This window comes from Anser cygnoides, chromosome 5 (assembly GCF_040182565.1).
Source record: "Anser cygnoides isolate HZ-2024a breed goose chromosome 5, Taihu_goose_T2T_genome, whole genome shotgun sequence".
Classification (NCBI taxonomy): Eukaryota; Metazoa; Chordata; class Aves; order Anseriformes; family Anatidae; genus Anser; species Anser cygnoides.
Window position 1 is genome coordinate 56,259,221 of NC_089877.1, and position 25,759 is coordinate 56,284,979.

General features: G+C 43.3%; 1 protein-coding gene across 2 annotated transcripts; it reads left to right on the plus strand.

The window, feature by feature from the left end:
- The first annotated feature begins 677 nt into the window (after positions 1–677).
- TRMT61A (tRNA methyltransferase 61A) lies at positions 678–24,051 on the plus strand. 2 transcript variants are annotated; one of them, XM_048069831.2, is made up of 5 exons: positions 761–832; positions 1,606–1,679; positions 3,308–3,673; positions 13,147–13,413; positions 22,596–24,051. In XM_048069831.2, exons 3-5 carry the CDS (start codon positions 3,343–3,345, stop codon positions 22,922–22,924), a joined length of 927 nt encoding a protein of 308 aa, XP_047925788.2. In that variant the 5' UTR covers positions 761–832; positions 1,606–1,679; positions 3,308–3,342; the 3' UTR covers positions 22,925–24,051. The 2 variants fall into 2 exon arrangements, with proteins under 2 accessions (XP_047925787.2, XP_047925788.2); XM_048069830.2 differs by lacking the exon at positions 1,606–1,679 and having other exon boundaries at positions 678–832.
- The last annotated feature ends 1,708 nt before the right edge of the window (positions 24,052–25,759 follow it).

Here is a 25,759-nt window from a genome sequence, read left to right on the forward strand (position 1 = left end):
CATCCCCACGCTGCCGGGGCACCTACGGCTCTCCACATCACTGCAATCCTAAACACAAGACACGAGTAGGAGTTAGTACAGTGCTATTTGGGGTTTCGATAATGATTGTGCTTCTTACGAGCCCACATTCAGTTGTGGGTTTCTCCTACAGCCTTCAGAAACCCTCGCTAAGCGGTCGGTTGGTCTTCAACGGCCTTTCCCTGCACCGGGTTCTCCTCGGGGAGTGCCTCGAACTTTCTGGAAGCCGCTTTGCCTGAAAGGCCTGGCTATGTCGACGGAAAAGGCAGAGCCGTTCCCTGTGGAAGGGGCTTCACCCCACAAGCTGTAGCCCCGAGACCCCCCACAGTTGACAGATAATGAACAAGAGCTCCCGATGGGCTCACAGCAAACCACCAGGCTGCGAGCCCCGGGGAGGCGGTCGGGGCTGGGGGAAAGAAGCCAAAACTGGGAAGAGCTGCCCACGGACCCCCACCCACAGGGACCCCTCGAGTCACTTTAAGGACGGGTGTAGGGCAGCCCCACCGCTCCCCCACAGCGGGCGGCGACCGGCTCGGCGTGCCCACCCCAGCCCTCGGGGGCTCCCCTCCGTGGCGGAGGGCGGTCTGTGCCCCCTGCACCGCTGAGGGGGGGAACGGGGGACCGAGGGCCGGCAGCCGGGCAGGGGCAGCGGTAACCCGGCGGCTGCAGGCAGGGCTGGCGGGGGCGGAGGCGGCGGGGAGCGTCAGCAGCCTGCGACCGGGCTGGGAGGAGGCGCGGGGCGGGCACCGCGTGTGAGGAGAGCCGGGCCGGGCCGGGCCGGGCCGGGCGTGCTGGCGGGGCTCAGCCCCGGGAGGTAACGGCTGGGGGGCGGGCGGACATGGTGGCTCCGGGGGGACGCCGACCTCCCTCCCTCCCTCCCCGGGCAGGGGGTGAGGGCGCTCCCTGGCCCCCTTTCCCTGCCCGATTTGTGCCTTTAACCCCCCGCAAGTCCGGAACCGAGGCGCTGCACGCCTTGGCCGCCGCCACCGCGTGTGGCTTGGGGGCGAGTTGGGTGCCCCCCGCCCGGCGCGGGGCTGTGGGGGGACAGCAGGGGGTTTGGGTGTTAGCTGTGTGCGTGACAGTGCCTGCCTTCCTCATCCTCCTCATCCTCCTCAGCAGGGGCATCGCAACCTGCGCGGCAGTGCCTAGCGCAGCCCTGTCCCGCAGCCCTGAGGGGAAACAAGGATCTCTGTGTGGGAGCCAGCGGCCACAGGGTCAGGAAGGGCAGAGACAGAGCTGGGTCTTGGTTTGAGCAAACACAAATCGTTGTAGTGATTCCCTGTGTGAGGTTGTATGGGATCGCCCGGGTCACCGAGTGCAGGTCGTAGCAGTCCCAGGTGATGAAAAGTTAAGGCGAACCCACAGGAAAATGCCAACCCCTTGCCACAAGCCACAGGTTCACCTTCCCTTCCACTCCGCAGCAGCCTGTGGCAGAAATCCACACAGGCTGCACTGTGACATCTGGAAGAGAAAAGGAGGGAAGTGCAGCAACAGGGCATTAGGCCCTGCACTCGTTAGGGAATGGAAAATGATTGAAAATGCGTGAAGATAATGGATGTTTGTCAACTGATGTGCTCCATGTCATAGGGGGAGGCAGCGAAGCTACCAGAACTCCTCACAGACCCCCAGCTTACCCCAGGTGTACAAAAATAACGTGCCAGGTGCGTGCCTGAGAGCTGTCACTGGGGATGTCAGCATACATTGTTCTGATGAGCTGTGATAAATGTAGTGCTCAAAGGGAGGCAGAGAAATTAGAAGCCAAAAGGAGAATAACTCCTTATTTCTGCAGAAGTGCTGCAGGAATGATGCTTTGTACATGGGTGTAACTACAGTTGAAATGCTGTGAAAGAAATGGATTGCACTCACACTCTTTCCAAACGGCATTATTCTAAACAAGAGCTGAAAACTACATTTCATAAATAGTATCTAGATTGAGAACTACAGATGTAATTCATGAAAGATTAAGAACATCAATATAATCAGATGGTGCAAGCTGTAAAATCTGGTTAAGCATCACTGTACTGTCTCACAAAGTCCAGTGTGTATACATTTCTGCATTTATGGGATGTTGTTCTTGCTGTTTCACCGTATGTCCGGACAAGCCTGTTCTGCTTTGGTACATGAATACATGTATTACATGTCATAAGCTTTGGAAGTTTGGGCCACAAACATTTCTGTTTCTCAGTCTCAGTGACTCCAGCCGCCAACTTATAAATCCAGCTGCTTACCAGGAAAATGAACTAAAACAAACATTGGTCAACAAAAACAGACTAGAATTTTAGAACTGAAAGTTTTTTAGTGAAAACAGTGAAATAGGTCTTACATATTCAATACAAAAGCATCCAAATTAAATAATTATTCTGAAACTAAAATTAGTGCTGGCCTTCATTTCTAACTTCGGGATCACCGTTGCCTCATTAGTCAATTCCTTCCACAAATTGATCAACCTGCAGCTTAGGTTGTTAGCTACCTTATCTGAAAAGCACTGCCAGGTTTTGTTGTAAACTGCCTTCTAAGATCGATGTTTTTTTCTCAAAGACAACAAAATTTAATTGTAATTCTCTAAACAGCTCTGAGAACAGAGGACTAAAATGATGCAACAGTGTTTGCATTGGCTTACAAATGGCTGTTTACGTTCAGTTATAGCACAGATCACTTCCCAGACAATTACTTTGCACCCCCAATGGCAAATTAAAGGCCGTAATATTGCTTTTTCTTTGTACTTAGTCAAATTTATACTTAAATTAATGAGGATACTACCTTTATCTTATCTCTAAAATTTCATTTGGAAAACTTTCAAGCAAACTTTTGCTAAGTGGTCCTAATAACTAGTGATTGATATCCAGGCAAGTAACCATTGTCTTATGTTGTAAATCACCAAGGGATAAGCCAGCAGAAGGAAATTAAAGTCACTACTTAACAACATACTCTGAGAGCTTGTGAACTGGAATGGAACAGACTGCTGAAATTGATACTACCTTGCAAGTTTCCCTGTAGCATTGTGGAGCGGGCTGAGTAAATTACAATGTATTTGGTAAATTTTCTTTTAAATGTACCATACAATGCTACAAATACTGGTTATATTCAAATCAGTGGGATCTTTCCATTGATTTTAATTGGATCAACAGCGTGGCAGAGGGAGGTCCCTGAGTTTCATGGAGTTCTCTTGCTAACATCTTATTTGCACAGTGTGTACTTTTTTATATATTGGGGAAAATGAAATAACTTGTCTGTAGTTACAGCCCTATCGTGATACCATAAAAATGTCTTGATGTTTATTCCCATTTAGGTGACAGCCACCAGCCCCACTACAAGACTGTCACAATGAGTTTTATTGAATATGGCGATACGATAAAGGATGGTGACACAGCTATTGTGTTCTTGGGCCACGAATCCATGTTCCCTGTGAAAGTCCAACATGGGACTGTAACTCAGACTAAGTACGGGGTCATCCGGCATTCCATGGATCTCATAGGCAAGAAGTATGGCTCCAAAGTGACCTGCAGTAAAGGAGGATGGGTTTTTATTCTTCATCCAACTCCAGAACTGTGGACCATGAATCTTCCGCACAGGACACAGATTCTGTATTCCACTGACATCTCTATAATCACCATGATGTTAGAACTGAAGCCGGGCTCCATAGTCTGTGAATCAGGTAATAATTAGTATGTTGAAATCCTTTATTAAGGGCTAACACCAACACTTTTCATGAAAAACACGCTTAACTTTACATTTTACAAAAAGTCTTTTTTTTTCCATTGTGATATAATTTTCCCAGCCTACACATTGAGTAATTCTATTTAATTTGCACGTGTTATCAGCTGCTGTTTCTTCAACACACAATACTACTTCAGTGTGTTGGCCTTATGTACATGTATACCTTTGAGTATGTGATGAATTCATCTTCTTAAAATAAATATATAAACATTTTTCTTTCCATTCTCTAAAACTGTTAAGCACTTCAAAAACATTTTCAAAAGACGTTATTTGAATCGATATCCAGACCCTGAATTAGCAGTTGGAGATAAAACAGTTGAGGTGAAGTAGTAAAAGGCTCTGAAGATGAGAGGTTGAACTCTAGTAATAAGGGAAATAAAATGTCAGTACATAGATCAAGAAATACCACGTAAATACATATATTTCATTTTTCTCTTCCCAAGTGTGATCCACTTGTAGCACTTCAACTGCTTGCAAAGCGCACTGTAGTTCTGTGATATAATGGATGATGCATTCATTACAGTGCTGTGTTACGTTTCTAAACTCAGTTTAGTGTATTGCCCCTTCCATGATTCTGCATAATTCGCAAGTAAGGAGGAGTTAAATTTCATATAGATGGATATTTTCCTAGTTAATACAGTTTATAATAATGCCTTCATGGTTTTATTGCTGCAGGCAGTATGAGGTTTGCTTGATTTGATCATGTTTCTGTAGTCTGGGAAAAAATATGAACTGTAGAGAGTTTGTCCTCATTTTTTCTGGCTGTTTACTTGGAGTCTTTTTAGGAAGCAGCCTTATATGCTTCCCTCTGTAGCACAGAAGTGGCAAAGGATCAGCATGATGGGGTCGTACTGCACTGCATTTACCTGCATTTAACATTTCCTGTTCCCACCCATGCATAATTTTGGGCAGCTTTGGGTCCATAATGGCTGCTTTCCAGCACAACTGAAATACCACTTATCTCTGCGTCCAGTTACACCCGCTAATAAACAGGTGGTGCACGGAGCTGCCTGCTGTGTGCTGGCGCTTGAAACAGGCAAAGCCATGGAGAGAAACCTCTGGTACTGCTCAAATGGCCAAGCAATTATGTGTTCATAATTCAGTTTGTAGGGCGATTAGGTGGTTCTAGGGCTGTCATGGAAGTAGCAGCATTGTTCATTGTGCAGCTCTTTACCTCTTCCCCTCCTTGCTTTGAGGGAAGAATAAATACAGCACATTGGGCTGGGGAGATGAGAGTTGCTGCATGTCCTGCCTCACTTGGGATAGGTGAATGTTAAAGTATTGAGCTGCACATAAAATGTTTTCAAGTAATGTCAAAGGTATCTAGATGAAAATCTTTAAAAGCTCATTTATCTAAACAGCTAAGAAATGGAAACACTTGATGAGGTAACCAGTCCAGATTGCCAGAAATGTTATGAGTCAAAAGTCATAGCTACAAACAATCCTTTTGCTAATGGGAAACTGTCCCCAGGTTTATTTTAATGTCTGTGCTGTGCTAATGAAAGTATTTTAACTTCAGCTTTCTAGGAAAAGTGGACAGTTTTACTGCTACAGTTGAGCTTGTTGTGCTTGTATTGCTTGAAACATTCACTGTATGTGAAAAAATAAGGAGCATTGTGTCAAATTCATCTGGTTAATCTCGAAGCAAGAGCTTTACTGCAAATATGCTTACAACTGACCAGAAGTGGTGATTTGAATTAAAAAAATTTACATGTATTGACAACAGGATCCTCCGGTGTGATGATGTAACCTACTTTGGTGGCATCCAAAATTAGACCGTGTTCAGTGATCCAAAATCATTAGTTCTAGATTAACCTTGCGTGACCTAGAAGGAGTTAGCCAATGATGTTTAATAGGAACAAGACAGGAAATCTGGCCTAATAATGACATTTGAGTCTGCTTCCTCCCATTGCTGCTTGTTTTAGATGTATCTTGAGCATTAATTAGCATGGAGGTCTGTCTTTTTTGTTATTTGAACATGTAGCTGCTGTAGGGATGGGCAAAGCAGGCACAATAAACAGGCCGGGCTCTTTTCCCCTTGTCTTACTACCAAAGTGTGACAGGAATGCCCTGTATGTAGCCAGGGTAAGCAAGCAGAATTGTGGAGTAATCTGCACACCTGTGTTAAGAACGGGTGGATAAAAGTAAGATGAAATGTCCTCCGTGTCGTGTTATAATGCTGTGAACACCAGTACACGTGAGCTTTTGTGTGTGCTTAGAAGAAATCAGGAAAATAACCATAAGGCTCAATTTTGTATTACTTGCGTTGTGCAGTTTAAATTGATTAGTAATGATTTGTCACAAATGATATAAACATATTAATACAGTTTTTACTATTTTAATTATCTCTAATAAATACATAAAGAGTAAGCTTGTTGGCAGCACATGCATAATTAAAATGATCCAAGCATACTCTATTGAGGCTATAAGGAAACTCAGCATCTGCGCGATGTTCCATGATGGAGGCATAGGAATATGATCTCCTGCTAATTGCTAATTTATGAAAGTATGTTGAGATTTTAAAACCATTATCGCTGTTGTTGGAGCTAAGATCTCCTGAAAGTATTGGTCCCTGATATTTGGAATTCACCTGCCTGAAGGAGTCTTTAGCAGCCAGATCTTTCCAGAATTAAAGGATACTTGAGATAGCTGCTATAATACCTGCTGTGGGTGGCCTGGTAGTATGAAGCGTTCATTCTCGTCAGGTAACTCTGGTCTTACTTGTGTTCACTGCATGCACAAGTCACTGTTTAAATAAAGGAATAAACAGAGTCTTTATTTCGTGCCACCACACTCCCTAAAACTAAACTTGATGTCAACTTCTAAGGCAAGGCTATTTTCAGCCCAGTGATTACAGCTGCCTATAGGATAACAACCCCATTCGACAAAAGAATTTGAGGTTTTGAAATTTATTTTTATACTACATTGGAACAAATATGAAACCTTTCAGATGCTTTTGCCAAACCAAAGTATGTAAAAACTTCTTTTTTTCCTTCTTTTTTCTTTTTTCCCAGTGACCACTTACATAGGCATTTTTACTGTCCTCTCTCCCTGGTAAGACCTAAACAAGTATCTGTCCTAACCCTCAGAATTACTCAGGAAATGCAGTACAGCACTATGTAACCTTGTTTAATCTGATAAATCTAAGAATTATTTTGGCTTCGACAGAGCATTGTATTTAGACAAAATGTAATTTAGTCAAAAGTATTCTAACCACCGTCCCACTGATCCGTTAGCACTCAACAAAATCAGACTCACATGAGCAAAAATGTTAATTGGATTTTTTGCTTCCCTCCAGCTAAATCCCAAATTAAAATTTGCTAAACCCTGGTCATTGCCACACAGCAATGGATTTCTGAAGCCACAGGCAGGATTTCTGAAGACTGAGGGCAGTACCCTGGGTCCTCATGGCTTCTTTGTGGAGGAATAACAAGAGCCCCTGGCTAGTCTTACACTAGAGCTTCTCCAAAACAGTTATGAAATTTTCAAACTCATGGTCTGAGTATAGATTTTGTTAAGAGTACGCTCATAAAAAAATAATGAGGACTTAATGATTAATGGCTACTTAATAAATGATTAATAGTGTATTGTGGAGTCCCAGCAAGTCAGCTGTAATGCCATGACTCTTGTGACTTTTTGACAAACTCTGCTCGCGTCTGCACCATCTCTGTGGCACAAGTGCATGTAAACTGTTTGCAGCTGCATCTTGTGTGTAAAGTGCAGACCAAAGCTTTGTAACTATTAATTTGATTTTGGAACGTATGCTAATTAAGTTTATAATGTCTCCCATATCTACCTCTTAGCAGCTGTTCAGGTTAGAATGAGAGAAGTCGAAAACCTGGTCCTTGTGTAACACCTTCTGAAGCAGAAGAAAGGCCTCACCAGTACAAATGTCAGAGAACATTGTATTCCCTCAGCATATGAAAGACCTGAACCAAAACTGGTGCCACCTGAGGCATCACTCTGATGCATGCAGCCTTGCCGCTGAGCTGCAGCTGATGAGAAATGCTGCTCATGCCCCAAAGTGTTTGTTTCCAGGCTTCCAGGCTTACTTTCGTCTTCCCATTTCACTTGACTACCAAGAGCATTTCTCCTGCAGCTCCGAACTGCACGATATTACGTCCGTTTTGCAGATCTCCCCCTAACGAACTCCGACTCTTGAATCTCTAAGAGCAAATTCTTTTCAGTCTTTACATTCCCATTCCTTTTGTAGGCAATGCCAGTCTTAAAAACTTGCACACTATTAGTCCCCCGACTCCTGGATCTGGTCAGTGAGCAGTGGCCCTCTCTGGCCTCCATTCTGTTTCCTAAAATGCCTGTTTCAGCAGCGTGTCCTCAACAGATAAGCAAGGGAAAGGGCTAATCTTCTTCCTTGTAATTCTTTCCCTCCCACTCCTCTTCCCTCCCTCCATCCCAGCTCTTGCTGTCTCTCATTTCTGCCACCGTTTGTGCCTTTGACTGTCTTCACAGTAAGATCTCCGGGTTAGTTTCCATCAGATGCTTAAGATCTCTTTATATATTCACTCAAAGTGATTAATGACTCTCCTGTTACATAAGCTTGTCATGTACAGTGAGCGGTCTTCCTCTGTTCCGCCTTTCTTGACAGATACTAGCTGTGGAGTTGTTAGCTCTGTCTAAAGATTAATTTTCCTCTGGGTTTGAGGCTCCATCCGTTCTCGTGGCTGACTCATGACCTCTCTTATTATTTAAGGTTTAAGCGTGGTAGCTAGGAGACTAATACAGCAACACTGCCATTGTTTTGTTGTATTTGCCCATTTTAGAATACCTTGTGTAGCCAAATATTGCACCAGATACTTCAAGTCTGTTAAAATGTTACTAGGCACTGTATTGATCCAGTGTTTAATAACTCTTCATAGTTATCACTTTTCCTGTTTTCAAGCTATATGAACTTAAGCGTGCACTTAAGAGCTTACTCAGCTTTATTCTGGATTACGAACCTGCCGTAATAAACTTGGAAAGTATTTTGCAGGTGCAGAGCTCTAAACGTCATGGGTTATAAATCACAATTTGTACTTTTTTTTAAAAAAAGTATCCATGAAGAGAAATTTGGGGGGAAGGCAAGCCAAGTGATAGCTTGCACTGAGAAAATGTAGTGGAACACAACATCAGGTCTCCTATGTGGTAGCACGGCTGGGATTGCAGGAGTCTAGGCAAATATCCTTTGTCATAAGAAAACCGGACTGAACAGAAAACAGTGTAAAAATGTGCTCTCTTGCTCAGCTATCAGTCAAGTGCCATGTTTGGTGCTGGGGTAACACTTGTCTTTGTCTTGTCAGTGGCCTGATGTGTATCAATACAGTGCTGAAACAGCAGGTGGTAGTTTTGAAGGGGTCGGATGTTGTCTGCAGCAGCTTTGAAAAGGTGAGGAATGATCTTAACGTGGACGTTGTCTCAAGGTGGCTGAGGTGTGTGGAGGCTTCTCAGTGGAAAACCTGCCACTTAAATAAGCAGAGAGTGGGAAGAAATCTTTTTGAGGTCAGGGGAATGATCGAGTTCTTCATCCGATCAATACTTTGCTGTCTGTAATCAGAAGGACGTATCAATAGGTACTGAGCTATTGTTTCACCTCGGTGTCCACTTGTTAGGGTATAAATCCTTCTAGAACTGCTCTGGTTTCTTTGTCGTGAGAGAGGGTAGAAACATTCCCCTGAGCTTAGATGAGCCTGGGAAGGGAAGAATAGCACTTTGCTGTATCTGCAGGGCCACTAGCCAGCTAACCATGGTTTTAACATGGGATCTTAATTCATGCCTTTGGACTGAGATGGACTACTTTCCTGGTCCACATCCTGATTCCCCGCATAGTTCTTCTTCCTCAAATTCTGAGCTTTGAGCTTTGAGCATAGCATATTGTGGACCCTGTGGCATCTCACTAAATGCCTACAATGCAGATGTCTGCTTTTGGACCGAGATGTTTAAAGTTGTTGAATAGTCAGTCTAAAAGTGCACTATACTCTCACAAGTCATAGGTGCAATGGCCAGGGTGAGATTCACAGATCGTGTTTCTTCATCTAAGTGAGCTCTAAAACGTCAGCTATGCTGGTAAGGATGCCTTCATTACAGTTTGAGTTATTCCAGTTTTACCTCTCTTGCAGAGCCTTTTCATGATTAATTTGCTCTAGTTAAATGGATATTGTCCTGTGGTAGAGAGCAAACGGTTTCTAAGGCTATTTATAGTGCAAGCAGCCAGAAAGGCAAGTATCCTCATGTAAAACTTCTAAACTGTATTTGTTCTAGAAGTTGCCTTACCTTCTGCTTTCAGGGCCAAATCAGGACCAGGCATTTCACTGTGCCTGTGAATGAAGAGAAATGAAAATCTACTGAAGTCCATCCAGTTCTTAGCTTGCCTCTTCTGATAAAAAAAACTCATTTGGGGCATTCAAGGTTTTGTTCTTTTGTATGCAGGTAATTCAGCTACAGTATTTCAGGTTTGGTAGTGTTCTTCCAGTCCTTGTTTTCGGTAGTGCTCCTTACATTTTGCTGCTTTCCTGGCTGGTGCTTTATCATGTGAGGGCTACCTTTCATTTCCCAAGGAATTCTGAACCTGGCTGGAACTTATTTCAGGCTTGTGCCTAGGTGTCATGTGTTTGAACCCTGATTTTTCTACAGTGATTTTGAAATGAGGACAGAGAGAAATTGGAAAGGAATTGAGAAGGTGGTGAGAAGACTCGGATGTTGGATGTTGCAGATTTGCAAAGGAGGAGATGAAAATAAATGTTCATTTCCCCAGCTATAACAGCAGAGGAACATAGGGCTGAACCCCTCCCTTCTACAGACAGTGCTGATTGGGTTTTAGGGGTTGTGCTTGAGTACAGATCCATGCTGAACTGCCAGACCTTTTATGAGCATACTCAACAAACCACATCAAACGTGCTGAACTATCAGGCGCATGAGAGTTGAGGGTCTTCATTATTTCACAGGACTGGGTTTTTTGAATCTCCGGTCTTTTGAAGAAAAGAAGAAAATTTGCAATGGTGGGTGATTCATAGCCATCTTGTTCTTTGTTTCCTGCAGTTTTGAGGGTGTTGTCAAGGAGAAGGCAGGCAGCATCTTCAGAAATACTCTCATTAGTGATGTTAGCGTGATAGAATTTGATGGAGTAAGGTGTGATACGTATGCATTATTCTCATGTTTGCAGCAGCCAGTCAACAACAGATAATTCCTGGCAACCTTGTCTAACAAAAGCTCAGTCTGTAAGGCATGCCTGCAAGCAATGACTTCCAACATCCTGTTTTTGGTTCTGGTTTTGGCTTGGAGTGTTTATGAATAAAAAAAAGAGTAACAGAAAATAAGCCAAAAAATCTTAATGGGATTTCCTTCCAGTATCTTCTCTGGTGTTTTTAAAAGCTAATTTGAAAGGAAAGTGATTAAAAATGTGAAAGAGTATGAACAAGGAAATCGGATACATGCGCAAGCTGCCTCTCTCTTCTGCTTACCTCTCAGCTGTGCTGACAGACCTTCTGCTCACTCTTACGGATTAGCCGAGAAGGACACAGAAAGTGGGCAGCATTACCCGTTTGAAAGGTAAAATAATTAAATTCGGTGAGGTTGCAGAAGTTCTCAGCTGTGCAATCCTGCCTTCTGGCGTGAAACCTAAAGGCAGAATTTCAGTCATTTTAGCATCCCATGGGCATCGCTGCTTTTATCATTAAAAGAAAATCAATGACATGCTGTTTCTTTGCTGTGTAAGTATATTATTGAGTTTTTGCAACCACGTGCCTACTGTGATACCATTGCTTGTTTTGAACAGGGAAAATGTCGACGTTTAGAGCTGACAGGTGTCATGAGCAGCAGATAGTTTTCCACATGTGCACACATAACTGCCATTTGCCTTTTGTTTGCTTTAATCCTGGCACGTATGCATGCATTTTCACGTTAAATAAATGTTTGTGTGAAAGTTTCCCTCTTCCCTTGGACCTCTTTGGGGCCAGTGCTGAAACTGTAGGTCCTTCTCTGCCTAATCTGCCCCATTAAAGCAGGGGGAGTTGCTGGTCTGCCTGCTGGGGTCGCAGCCCTCTCAGAGGGGAGCCGAGGAGCAGTGCCCATTCTGCAGTTCATTTGGTTGATCCCATGGCAAACACGGGCCCTGAGCTCTGTGTATAGTCTGAACGGCTCCCTTTTAGAGCTGTCAGATTAAATACAGTGCCATAGCAATATTTCTCCCCTTATGTGACTAGAGGGAAAGAGCCTTGGATCTGTCAGTAAACTCTGACTTCCTGTATGGTTACGGGAAGTATTGCTCCAATTAAGCAGCATACCAGCCTCTGTGTCCCCTAATTAACTTCCTCTCTGCAGTTTCTAAGCTTTCTCTGCTACTGCTGTACTTCAGGTTCTGTCTTTAAAAAAAAAACAACTTCTAAAGATCTATGCTAGTTAAAAGAACTTGCTTCAGGCTGAAATACAGCCTGGACCGTCACTGAAGATAGCTAGAAATAGATTTTCTTTTTACAGAAGAAATGTTCTCCCAGTACAGAATTATAAATCAATAAACACAGATAATTTGGGGTAGCTGTGGGGTTTTGAGTTTGGGGGGGGGTTTCTGTTAAATGCCATTTCAGTGAGTAATTTGCAAGGCAAATTGGTATATGGGTGGTTTTTTTTAGTGAAATGGTTATTAGTCATTCATCTATTTAATACGCCAATGGATCATTAAAAATAAGTTTCCTAAATTATCAAATTAAAACAAGAAAAAAAGTCTGTCTTAATGGTTAGTCCCTCACTGTACATGGTAATTGTACTTACGGACAGTTCCAGGTATGGGATTGCTCTCATTAAACTTCATGAAGGTTGTGCAGGCATGTGTATAGGTAAGTCACTCGTGTAATCAGGTCATTTGGTCAGCGTGGCTGCAAGGAGCTGAAGGCCTTAGTTTTGGATAATTCCAGTGTGAGCTGAGGGTGCCCAGTGTCTTAAGAGGCACTAAACGTCTCCATGCAAACAAATGGCCTTTAGGACCAGTAGGGTTTTCATAGACCCTTGCCAACATCTCTTCTTTGTTTCAACCAAGTGTGAGGTTTTGAAAATGCTCAAATTTGCCTTCATCTCTTTTTACCTTAGAAGAGTCTGGCACTTTAAGAAAAAAAAATCTCTGGTTAATTTTCCTGAGTATTTCCTGTTGGGTTTGATTCCTCGTGTCCTGTTGTGGCTCTTGTTAGAGCTGTAGTTGGCTCTTGGCATCATTTTAACTAATGCTTTGAGGACCCTGAAGACTGTTTACTAGGTCATTCAGTCTCCTTGTTGGGGAAGGACTGCTCTCTTTCGGTAGTTTAACCAGTGGTTTGTGTTCGTTTTGGTTTTGAGTAGTGTTCCAAGCAGTCGGACTGATGGAGAAGACCACCGTACTAATGCGGAGCACTGTCAAAAGGTGTCTCACGAGCTGTTTTTCTTTTCCAGGTACAGGCAGCGGATCCCTCTCCCACGCTCTCATCAGGACAGTGGCTCCCACAGGGCACTTGTACACGGTGGAGTTCCACCAACAGAGGGCTGAGAAGGCCAGGGAGGAGTTTCGGGAGCATGGGGTGGAGCATCTGGTGACTGTGACCAACCAGGACGTCTGCAAGAATGGGTTTGGTGTCTCAAACATTGCAGATGCTGTGTTCCTAGATATTCCGTCTCCATGGGAAGCCATAGGACATGCAAAGGCAGCATTAAAAGCTGAAGGTAACCGCACTTATCTCTTTTTAGGAAGTACTGTGCATGCACACATCTCTGCCTCTGAGCTATATGCTAGATCTGCTCCTTTCCATTGTGTGATCGCTGTTCTCAAATGTCAAAGTCTATAGGCATTTCTAAGGATGAAAAACCTTCAAAAGAGGTCTGCGATTTACAGCGAAAGATTTGAAAAGAGCAGAACAACTTTTTCCTACAGGCCTGTGCTAGCTGCTACAATTAGCATGGGCAGTTTAAAAAAAAAAAAAAAACTTAAAAACATATTTGAAGCTTTGTCAAGTGCATTTTGCTAGATCTGAGAGTGTGTGGGCAGCAGCAGCAACAATAAATGCTGAAAGCAAATTTCTTTGGCACTTCAGTGGAAAGGTGTTTGTATAGAAGGTGTTCAGAAGCACTTTACATCAATCATTGCAGATTTGGACCTATTTAACAGAGCTCTCCATCGGTAATGTTAAAGAAAATGTGGTTGTACTTAAATATGCTTGCCAATTTCTGCCTTAAATCTCTGCTGTTGGAGGTAATGAGAAGTTTGCCATTGGTAACAGTAGGAATTGAACATAATGGCTGTTCCAGCTTGTGCCAGCTATTCCTGGACAGTGACAGCAGGTGGGAACTGCTATTGAGCGACTGGATGGCTTTTTTCAGTTTATAACAAATCTTTTCCCTATTGAAAAATAAACTTCAGTGAACAAATCATTCTTTTATCCTGGAACAAGTTTTCCCCTAATTATTGTTCTACCATTGTAGCTGTACTGGTGTGAATCTGAGCTAACGTAGGCCAGGCTGCTCCCAGCTACCAAAGTGACTTTGCTAGTGAAGGAAGTGTAGGGTGCAGAACCCAGTCCCGTGCTGGGACACGGGTGTAGTAGAACACTGACTTCAGGTAAATTGCTAGGTCTTCTTGAAATCACAGCATTTAAACTTGTTCTTAAAGGTCACTGAATGTGCACTACCTTGCTGAGTCAGGACCAGCCCCAGCGTTAGGCTCCCTCAGCTACTATGGACAATTTTCAAGAAAGCTTTCCAATACCAGCGTAATCCATTCTTTCTTTAAAAAGTAAATAAATAGAGACTCGTTAGCACTCTCTACCTGCAAGGGTTACAGCTAAATTTGAAGCTGCTTTCCAGTGTGTCCTGGGAAAAAAAATAATTTTCACTGCACTGTACAATGTCCTTCCCATGCTCAAATTATCTAATCTAGTGAGCACAACACTCAGCTGACTTCCCAGCTTAGAAGGCGCTGCATTGCGCAGTCCAATTTGAATTATTTAAGTGGTGCATGTTTAGAATACTAAGCAGAGCTGCTTGAGCAGCTCCAAGATTTGAATCCCTGTCTCACTTCAGCATTTGAAATCCTAGAAAAGGTTTTTGTATATTCTAAATCTGGCCAAACTGGCCATATTCTTTGGCTATATTTTCCTGTGCTACAAGGTTACATCTGCTTAGCCAATATAAAATATATTTTAAAAGCCCACATTTTTGTGCTTGTAAAGTGGCATCATGCATATTAGGTACCAGTCGAGAGGGAAAGCTGCTGATCCTTGCTGCAGTTTTTGCTGCAAATAGCCACCAGTGTCTGAGACCTGGTGTAGGTCTACGGCTCATCTTTTGTGTTTCATAGTACCTGGCTGAGCCATGAAGCTTTTGGTTTGTTTTCTTCTTGCATATAAACAAAAACTGGTTTTTGTATATAGTCAATTGCAATAGTAAGAGATACAAACTTACACATGCTTCTGTTTTATTCCAAATCATGTGGGTAGTTTTTGTTTGTTTGTTTTTGGTTGGTTGTTTTGGTTTGGTTTTTTGTTCCTTTTGCTGCTGTAACATCTAAAATATGATAGAAGAATATCTGTAAGTGCTTCTCCTTCCCTACTGCCAGCAGATTATTTTATAGCACTCCTTTGTTTTGTTTTTAAATAGTTAAAGCTCTTCTGCAGTAAGAACAGTTTGTGCACATACTGCTGATGTTCACCGCTGTTCCAAGGGTTAGTATAATGATAGGGCATCACTGGAGAAAAGGAGTTGTTCCATTCTTTTCCCTCCATGCCCTCTCTCTCACATCTGGACAGGGCCACATTGTGGGTTTTATTGTGATGCACAATGCTAATATTGCAGCTGTGCTGCCAGACAGTGGTCATTCATCCCCTAAAGTCTTAAGGTGCTTAGAATGAAGTCAGGGCTAAAGAAATTCAATACATAGCATCAGCTAGCCTCCTCTTTAAAACCACACTGTTCATTATGGAGTTTTCAGCTGAGACAGTGTGTAAGAGAGAGTTCTTAACCTTAACAAATCCTTATCAAATCAGTATTTTCTCTCCTACTTAGGCTCAAGATCCTGAATCTTGCAGCTCCTAGTAGGCTGAGTGCTAATGATCCTCTTCACAGGGTACACTTATCACTCACGTTATGCCTTACAGTGGGCTGTAAATGTGCTGCTTACAATAGCTTGGCCTCCCATTTAAAGCACTGCCAATTTGTGAAGAGCTAGGAGGATAAAAATGCACAGTGAGTTTGTGACTAGAAGGTTCTTGTTCCCTGGTGATGCGCTCTGCTGGTGTTCAGGCTTGCATCTCAGCTGCATCCTTCTGTGCTCATTTCACCAGTCACGCTTCCGAGCAGAAATGCTGCTTGTAATACCTCTCAGGCACTGCTGCACTGCAGAACTTGCCTTCATTCCCAGGCTTGCACTGTTTTCCTTTAGGAGCATCAGCTGATGAATGTGTTTCTATAGTCATGGCTGCTCTTCACGTTATCTGACCTTGGTGGTTTTTGCAAAGTTTCTGTTAACCCCTTCGGGCTAATTTAAAAAAAAAATAAATTAACACAATACGGAAACAAGTGAGGTAACAAACATCCTACAGTTCTTAAATGCCCTGAAACTTTTGACTCAGTCATCTCACAGCTGAATACTGTAGTGCTTTGATTATAATTCTGCACCCACCTACTCTGCTCTCATAAATATTGCCTATTTCTTCCAAGGCCGTGGAGGATGATGCATTTCTATAATAATTTTCCTACAGGTCTTAAATTTTCAGATAGTGAGATGGAAAAATACAGCCATATATTAGGCTGGATTGGCCTCTTGCATTAATAAATCCGTCCTTGGTGATGCTTAAATTAGCAGTCTGAGTAACAAACTTATTACAACCACCCCTCTGTTATTTCCATTCTTTATATTAACGATATTACTCTTACATCCAGACTTTCCGCTCCCTTTTAAGTGTCATAAAGCCCATAAATTATGAGTTTGTCAAACTGTGATCCATGGTAGATCATGTGAATCAGGTAACGTGGTGCTGTCAGATCTCCCCCGAAACTCTGCGGGGGAAATCCCCTCTGACCATCTCCCCATATGTATTTTCCTGCCATCACAGAAGCCCTTCAGCAATACTCTACTCCTTGCAGTAGTAGTTGCTTTTTATTTCCAAAGTCTTTTGTTTGTTTTGCTTGTTCACAGTGGACTTCAAACAGGTAGGTCTTGCTTGCATTTTTTCCTCTAGCACAGCCATTGATTGTTGTCCTAACCTGCCAGGTTTGGTTATTACCGTTGATGTATAAGCAAATAAATAATATCTTATCCTCCCAGTAGCATGTGGTGTAGGTAAGGCATTGCTTGGTTTTGCTAGTTTCAATTTTCATTTGGGCTTGCCACCCTCCTCCCTTGAGCTTTCAGGGAATACCAGTTCCATGTAAAAAGTCTCACTGGCTATTTTTCTTGAGGCCCAGAGGTTATTCATGGTCCCGTTTTTAAAACCACCCAGGTGTGGCTTTGAGGAGCAGCTGAAATCCCCAGCCACAAGTCTCAGGGTAGGGAGAACCCCAGGCTGAATGACGCCGAGAGGGCAGCGACACAAGGCCGGTGCTGGTTGGGCTCAGGCTCCCTCAGGAACGCGCAGGGGATGTGTTAGGGCAGGAAGTGGAGCCTAGCAGTCTAGCGTGCTGTCTAGACTGCCCTCCTCCACCCATGCAGGTGGTACTCAAGGCAATATCAATGCTTCTCCTGTCCACAGGAGATTGTTTTGGGATAAATGGATGAAGCCATAAGTGCTTGCAAAATGTCATCACCAGCCTTTACTAGTGTGGCGCCTACTTTGATTTGAAGGAGAATTCACTCAAGGTGAGGTTAAAGATCCACTAACTAGACTGAGACAGCCTCTCAGTGTTGAGGGGCCGTCTGGTCAAGCGCAGAGCTGCGAGCTGCCCCACTAGGGTCTGCTAGCAAGTGGGGGCTAACTCACAAAGCACCTTCATCCGGCTCCCAAGCACGGGCTGTTTGCTTGGCCAACCCCAGTTGTTTTGTCTTGTTGGAGAGCTTTAACCTAGCTCAGGTCTGTCGGGGATTGTTGGGTCAGGTGCACCCGATGGGTCTGGCCCCATATCCAGAAGCAGAAGTGATTCTCTGACATGTGAGTCCTGCAGGATTCCTGCATCGTAATCCATGTTGAGGAATGCTGGCCCAAATCGTTGGCCTTTGCACGGCTTGTAGGAAGCAGCTGGGGATGAAAGGAACCTTAAAGGAAGTTGTTAGGTTTTATTCCCCAGTTTGGAGCCAACTGATATTTAGTTTTTGTTAAATGCTTTTGCCAGCCTGCTAACAGTGAGCAGGAATGAATTCCTCTTGAAGGATGTACCTGTAAACATGGAGGTTAAGGTCACATTTGCAGAAAAACACATCAAGCTCCTATTAATGAGCTGGCAAGTGATTTGGAGAAAATTTTCTTTTCTGAATCAAGAAACATCCTTTAATTTCTTCCGACAGCCAAATCCTCTAATTTCACTTGTCAGGGAAGCTACATCAAATCGCCCACGAGCACACTCACTTAAAGGACGTTCTGTCCCCTTTTACAGAGGCAATATTTTTAGCGTCCTACTAGCTCAGAGTAAATGCCATGGTGATGCTGCTCGGTGACTCTTCTTGCCTCGCCCCTACATAATGTTAATGCCTGTGTTGTCTTTTTCTTTCATGAGATCTTTGTAATGCAATCTTCCAATTACCACGATGCACTGAGATCCCAAAACCCAGAGCTATGTTCTTTTACCAGAAATAAAAATGCTGTGCTGTATTCTGTACGTCATGGAATCGTTTCCAAAATTATGGGCTCCAGAGCTTAATGGTGCTGCACTACATATGTTCTTTTCACATCCTCTGAATAATATTGTGACGATGAAAAAACCTAGCAGAGCACTTGTGACTCATGCTACAACCTGCAGAAGAGAGTACGTAACTTGGACGCATGTTTTCATATCATGAGAGTTGGAGTTCTTGTCAGTTGGGTTGCACTACCAGATTTTCCATACTGGAAACCTAAGACAGAGTTTAGCTAAGCAGAACTGGTAGAGATGCTAGTCCTTGTTCAGAGAAACCAGAAACAAAATCGCTTGTTGGAGTTGCACAGGAACACACCAGGAACTGCTCTTGAAGGAGGAGCAACTTTCAAGGCACTGATCTCTAAGATAGCAGGGTGTGTCCCGTGATTATGAGTTAGATACTGTCTGTTCCGTGGTTTAAAAGTGTACAGTGCTATGTAGATGCAAATCCTCTCTTATTTCCCCCCCTTCCCTTAAGCTCTCTTTCTAATTGTTCCAATTGTACTTTAATTTTCATACGCTTTTGACCCTACTGCTGGTTACAATGACTGCCAGGACTGTGTGGGCTCGTTTCAGCCTACAGATTCAGGAGATTTAACCTCTCCATTAAATGTTTCAAACTCACTCCCTGTAAAATTGAAGGTGGAAAAAGAAATTTAAGTCTTTAATAGAGACTCATTATTCTCTTCTCCTCAACTGTAGCACTTGTCAGATGCATTATACATGAATAAACACATTTTCAGACAGCTCTTCAGATCAAAAAGCTTGCACAGCTTCCCAATGTGAACAGGATTAATCTCAGATAATTACTGTATCAATTTATGATGACACACAGATCTCATTAAACAAATTTAGGAATGGTAGCTCTCCGAAAATGAGAGTTTTCAGAGAACACAAACCTAGTTTGTACTTAGAAGTCTGAGTTCAGTTGTTTTTCCTGCTCTCTAGTCTAGTCTACCCCTTTGTCATCCACAGACAGCGCAGCATTCCCCAGCGAGCTGAAAGGGAGGCAGTACATGTCTTTTCTTCCTTCATTAAGGAATCCTTGGCATGGCAAGACAAAGCACTGCATATTCAAGTCCTTTAAGCCCTAAATGCCTCTTGATGTGTAAAGGACAAGAGGGCTCTCAGAGAATCTGAGCATTGTGAATGCTGAAATCTAGATTTATATCTGTTTGGTGATTGTGACAGAAAGGGTGTTGCCTAGCTGGTAATCCGGCAGGGGTACAGAGGGCAGCCTGCAGAGGGGAATTCAGAAGCATCTGGGTTGCTGAGGACAGCGTCGCTGCTCCTAGAGCAGAAGAGCATGTCCTGCTCACTGCTGGCTTTCTCTTGCTCAGAAGCCACATTTTTGCAACTCACAAAGCATCGTGTCAATTGAAGCTTCCCAAATCTTTCTATTTTAGGCAGTCTCTGTAAGTCTGGAGCTGCAATTTCATTTTTGCCTTCCAGCCTTCTGCTAATTGCAGCCTTCCAACCTTTTGTTAACACCTGCTTAATCAAACTCGTCCAGCCTGCGAGTCAAATCCAGCCTGCCGGATGGTGTGGAGAGCAGACAGCAGAGGACACCCCCTCTCCCCTTTGCTGCGATCCATAAAGACAGATGCTTGGTGGTTCTGCTTCTAAGCTATTTGTAGGTATATTTATTCGGGAGGAACGTATAATAATAACCAAAGCAATAGGTAGTAAAGGGAAAAAAATGCAATTGGCAAAGCTAATGAAAACACACTCGGTTATGTGGAGTACCAGCTGTGTTACCCAGTTTTCTCACTCTTCATACCTGGGAATCTCCCAGCAGTGCAGTAAGTGAAATAACTTTCGTTTTGCACTTCCCACCTGGATATCAGCTATTACAGGCAAGAACTTTCTCCTCCACGAAGTGGCTTGAAAGCCCATTTTCTGTAACCCTCCTTCCCCCAGGCAGTCTGCCTTGCAAGAGGGCAGCCTGATAAATCAGCACCAAGTTTGGTGCTGACGTGCCGCGGTCAGCTGACGGCCCTGAGGCAAGATGAAGGTTGCTCGGGCTTTAATTGAAGGCTCAACAAGAACCGTAGGCGGGCCTGCAGCTTGTATTGCAGCCGCTGTGTGCAGGCTCCTTACTGTTCAGTCAATCCACAGCATGTGAATTCGAAAGCCTGAGGATGTCTTGAAATCCTTGTGGTCGGAATAAATAAGGAGAGCTGCCGTACTGTAAATGTAAATATATTTCCAGGTTTTGTTTCAGTGCAAAACACCAGAAAAGCAAAGCGTGAATGAAGTAGTAGTAAGTCTCTGATCTCCCCACAAATTCTTTCTCTGCAGACAAAGAGTTACTGTGAACTGACATTTAGCTCAGTTAGACGTTTGTTCAGTTCCGTACACAGTAAGAATGCAGCAGCTTTCTTTATAACCTATGTGCGTTATAGTAGCTTTCTAATTATGTAACGGGAATTTCTTCTTGGGCTTTTCTCTTTTACATCTACAGACATGGCAGAAATGTGCACTGCTTTGGCCAGAAGGGACGAGCTGTTGGATTCAAAATCGTTCTGTTAGCCCTGGCCACCCTGTTAAACACGGAAATCTAATTTCACGGGAACTAGCAGACTGGGCGTGCGATTAAATTGGCATCACCAGAGCTGGTTAATAATGACACATACCAGCATTAATTTTGCAGGTGATTATTAGATTGTTTTTTAATTGTCACTCCAGGGAACTACTTGTCCAGGGTGCTTTGTTCTGAAGATGCGTGATAAGAACCCCTGGCTGCAGAGACTTTATTCCAGGACTAAAATTAAATCCTTGTTAGTGTGTGGTGGTTTAATGGTCATGGAGAGTGCTCTTCCCCAATCAGTACCCAGCACATCGTTGCTGCACAGTAACTGGAGTGCTGCACTGACGCTTTCAGACCTGATGCTTTCTTTTTTTAGAGATATGACTTTAGAAACGAGAAAGGAAAAAAAAGGGGGGAGTTTGAGATAAAGCAGACTTCGTGTAGTCCCAGCATAGCCTCTATTTTTAGCAGGAGGCTTTGCTCTCACTTGCATGGGTTCTTTAACTGCTTAGACAACTGGTGTTGGAAGGCTCGACTGGATGAGCCTGGGAGAGGGCTGGGAAGGAATGCAAATCAGGTCAGCAAACATTTTCATCTAATTGTAATAAGTGAAACAATAGCTGAAGCTGCATTGTCCAGCTCTCCTTCCCCCAGCACAAAAGCTTTTCAGGAAGGGCAGTCGCCTTGTGGGACGCTGTGTCCTGGGAGAAAGCACATGCCCTGGCTTTATGGCAGACAGTGTCCTTATAATTCTTTGATCTGATTTGGCTGTGGCTTTTCAGAGTAAATCTGAATCCTTCTATTCTCAGCTGCTAAGGTGACATTGTAGCCAGCAGAAAGTTGTAGGGGGCCTATTAGGACTCTGTATTTAGAATCAAAAATGAACCATGCGCAGATGAGGAGACAAGTGTTAGTTTATCACTTAAAAGCCTATCCTAGAGTTTTGAAACGTTTGCTGTGAAACTGCCCGATGTGCTACTCAGTAAATTTTAATGCTCGAGAGACGCGCTAGTCATCTTGACTAAAAGGGTAAAGTCTTAGCAGCACTCCATCTATGGCCTGGAGAGATTACTTTATTCTGTACACGCATACCATCGTTCTCAAATAAACACAGCCGCTTTTGTCAGGGTGTGTGTGCACGCACACTTATATTCTAATGAAGGCAACTCTGTGCAGTGTGTGAAGGATGACTTCTGGCTTTGTGTAGGTGCCAACAGCAGTTCAGTGCCTCGGTCCAGAATAGGGGGTAGTGGTTCTAAAGGGATCGACGTTAACAGTTTCGTCGTGAACAAATGTGATGGGCAGCACTGGGTTTGGAAGATGAATGAATTTGCAACTGCAGTTTTTAAAGGGTCTGAAGCATCTTGTAAAGTCATCCGTGTTTGATTTTGACACTTTTAAAACCCGCACAGTTGCCTCATGAAGATTTTTTCAGAATATTCACACTTCTGTGTAACAGTATTTCTATATGCAGCTGAGAGGATTCAAAAAAAAAAGAAAAAGTGCTTCGTTTTGTTTTTTACCCTCTTTTTCCACTTCCTGTCTTATTTTGTAGGTGGCCGCATCTGCTCGTTCTCCCCCTGCATTGAACAAGTCCAAAGAACCTGCCTAGCAATGGAAGAATATGGTTTTACAGAGATTAACACCTTGGAAATTCTGCTCCGAGTGTACAACGTAAGGACAATTAGCTTGCAAATCCCTGACCTTGGAAAAGCAGCCGAGGATAATTCTAGCGCTGGCTTTGACAGCAGCAACCCATCAAACCAAGGTAGCCCGTGCACTAATCTGCAGCAAGGAGCTGTGCAGTTCAAAAGCGGTGTGCCGCAGAGGGAAATGGTCGGCCACACTGGGTACCTGACCTTTGCCACTAAGAGCCTCTTTTAGTCCATGTTGAGTTTGTGCAGTTTGGAGTGCTTTGTGTGTTTGTGTGTGTTTGCTGTTTTCATGGTTCCTTTTTGTAGGGCATCCAAATTTTTACTTGTCAGGGAATTCCATATATAGTCAGATTTGGTTGGAATATGCTTTGTTTAAATAGCACAAAAGCATTAAGCAGAGCAGCATTAAGGGAATGCTGGAACTCTGGAACAGTGCTCCACTTGCCATCAGAAAGAAGATAAATTAATAGGGAAGGGCCATTCACTGGAATCTGCAGAATAAAGATCCCTCCTGATAAGAAAGTAAAACAAACAGCATACTAATCACAAATAAATTGGGATTTTTTTCCTCCTCTTTACTGAATTACTTTCCTGGTTTTATGTTTTTATTTTTTCTGAGCACCACTACTTTTTTTAAAAAAAATAACCTTCTCTTTAACACACTTTCACTAACTAGTGTGTGTGTTTTTCTTAGGAATGTGAAAGTGCCTACTTGCTTCGTTTTAGATATGAAAGTTGCAAGGTCATGCGTTTGCCAGCATGGTTGATCACAGAATCAGTGTTTCCTTGGAGCAGAGTTCAGCTGCACAGAGGGTTATTGGCAGCGCTCGGGAGCACAGCCTCTTACTCCGTTCTGGCATCTGCAAATCATTTCGGTTACACGGAGGTCAAATAAGCATGCTAATTGTTGGATTTGGATTAAAATAGTAGATTGTGATCAATTTGTAGTAGAAATTTGGACCTGGATTTGTACTGTAATCTTCTAATAGATCATCAGCTGTCATTGTTGATGAGTCCACTGTGAAAATTCACTGAATGGCTGGTTAATATTATCTGAACACCTCTTTGTAAGCAGTGTGGCTGAGGTTCAGTTTGCATGGTGTTTTATGTCCATTATGGTGTGTTATATTCCTGCAGCCGAATAACAAAAATGTTGCTTTCGGCAAGATTTCTGTCTCCAAATTGCAACAATAATGTAAACTTGGTAAAATCATCAACCAGCTTCATTAAGTAAGGTTTTAGACTTTTACTCTTCCATTTACTCTTCAGTCTTCCATATAAAGCTGGTGGGTGTGATGAACTTTTTGAATGCTGGATTACATTTTATATTCACAGAGTAAAATAATTATGCAAATATATGAAGTTCCTCGTTTCTTTCTTTCTTTTTAATGAATTCACAAATATTTTTGTTCCAGCCACTAGTGCTGTCTCTGGAAGTATTTGGCTGCGCTTTGCATTTGGTACCTGAATATGGTGTAAGAAAAGTAACCATTCACAAACTGCTGCCTGAACATTTGAACCTGATATCCCTCCCCCATTCTTGACAAAAATAAACAAAGCTAAGCTTTTAACGTGTTATAGCAGAATGCTAATCCATAACGGTTTAAAGAAAGCTCAACCGATCACGACAGCAAAGATAAACTGCTGAGCAGATTAAAGGCAGAAAGCAATTCTGTTGAAGTAAATCAGTTATGTAAGTAGGCCTGCTATTGTAGCTTTTCTCCAGAAATTATGTGAAAGTTCTGTTTCTACTGCTGTTGAGGTCCTCCAGGAAGGCACGCAGTAAACTGCTCGTACTGCTAACAGGGTTTGGTAGCTGTATTATAACGATGTGCTTGCCTGTGTACGCACAGAAGTGATGCTGAGGTACTCAGGTAAGCCGGAAGACAGCACGAGGAAATGCAAAGTTAATGCTACGAGACCGTTCCTAACTCACCTGGGGGTGATCCTCACTTTCCAACAAGTGGGGTCCCCAGGCTTCACTAGGGCTAATTCCAGCCTTAGACTTGATTCCTTTTTCCGACAGACTTTATTTTAAAATAGTGTAACATTAAAACAGGACTAGAGAGGAACACAGTCACGTTTCTGTCTTACAAATAGACATGGAATGGAAACACTGATGTGTCTTCATGGAGCTTGAAACAAGGCTGGTGCTTCTTTGCCTACAAAGCCCAATTCAAAACCCCTTGAAATAAACCATTGACTTTGCACGGTCCCATATTGATTTGATCCCTGCTGAGGAAGGGCAAGCATTGCGTAAGAGGAGGATTTAATTTCTGTCTTTGCAATATTAAAAAGGCTTCTGTGTTTTTGTTGCCAATCAGGGCCATGGCCAGCACCACACCGCTTCCTGCTGTTGCTTTGTTGTAGGGTCGCAGGGAGGACCCCACAGTGTCCAGCATGGGCGGCACGGCGCTGCCAGCACCCCACTGTCTAATTCTGCTTAGGATCACCCGTGTTTTACATTCTGCCTATAACTGCTGCCAAAAGTGGTAAAGCAGAAACATGGGTTTTTCCTGCCACGCTGGGGGAATCTGCCTGGGCCACGCTTTCAAAGACTCATTTCTCTTTTGAATACATTTTAGTCTTCAGTCTAGAACGAAACATCTCTTCTTCCTGACCTGACACAGTTCAGTCACACGTTGTCTGGCCCCGCATTTTAACTGCTGGCTCTGCGCCTGGATCCCTCAGCTGTTGTGGACAAGCACCAATACACGTCTCTGCTTGACAGCCAGGTTCGACTTGTCCCGTTGTGCTCCATGCCCTACAAGCGAGCAGTCTCAGGCACCTTGCAACCTACAAGGCAAACAGTCATGACTAAGACGAGACTTGTGAAACACTGAGAGGCCTGCTGTTGTTCGCTGCTTAGCTGTGCTTTAATTAAAGTATTACAGATCTCTATCTCGTTGTGGTTGTTTCCTGCTTACCTGTTAGCACACAACCTTTCCTCTGATCATAAATCCTGCTGGAGAACCTTAAAGGGATAAAGTAGCAAAAATGCTATGAACTTCCTCTTTTCTCAACGTCCTGCTCAGAGCTCTCCTTAGGTACTGTGGGATACGTG

What these genes read in the sequence shown, in the direction of transcription:
- TRMT61A (XM_048069830.2), top strand. Translation starts at nt 3,343, where the DNA reads ATGAGTTTTATTGAATATGGCGATACGATAAAGGATGGTGACACAGCT. An exon ending in CTCCATAGTCTGTGAATCAG is followed by an intron (nt 3,674 to 13,146) that starts GTAATAATTAGT and finishes TTTCTTTTCCAG; the next exon opens with GTACAGGCAGCGGATCCCTC. An exon ending in GGCAGCATTAAAAGCTGAAG is followed by an intron (nt 13,414 to 22,595) that starts GTAACCGCACTT and finishes CTTATTTTGTAG; the next exon opens with GTGGCCGCATCTGCTCGTTC.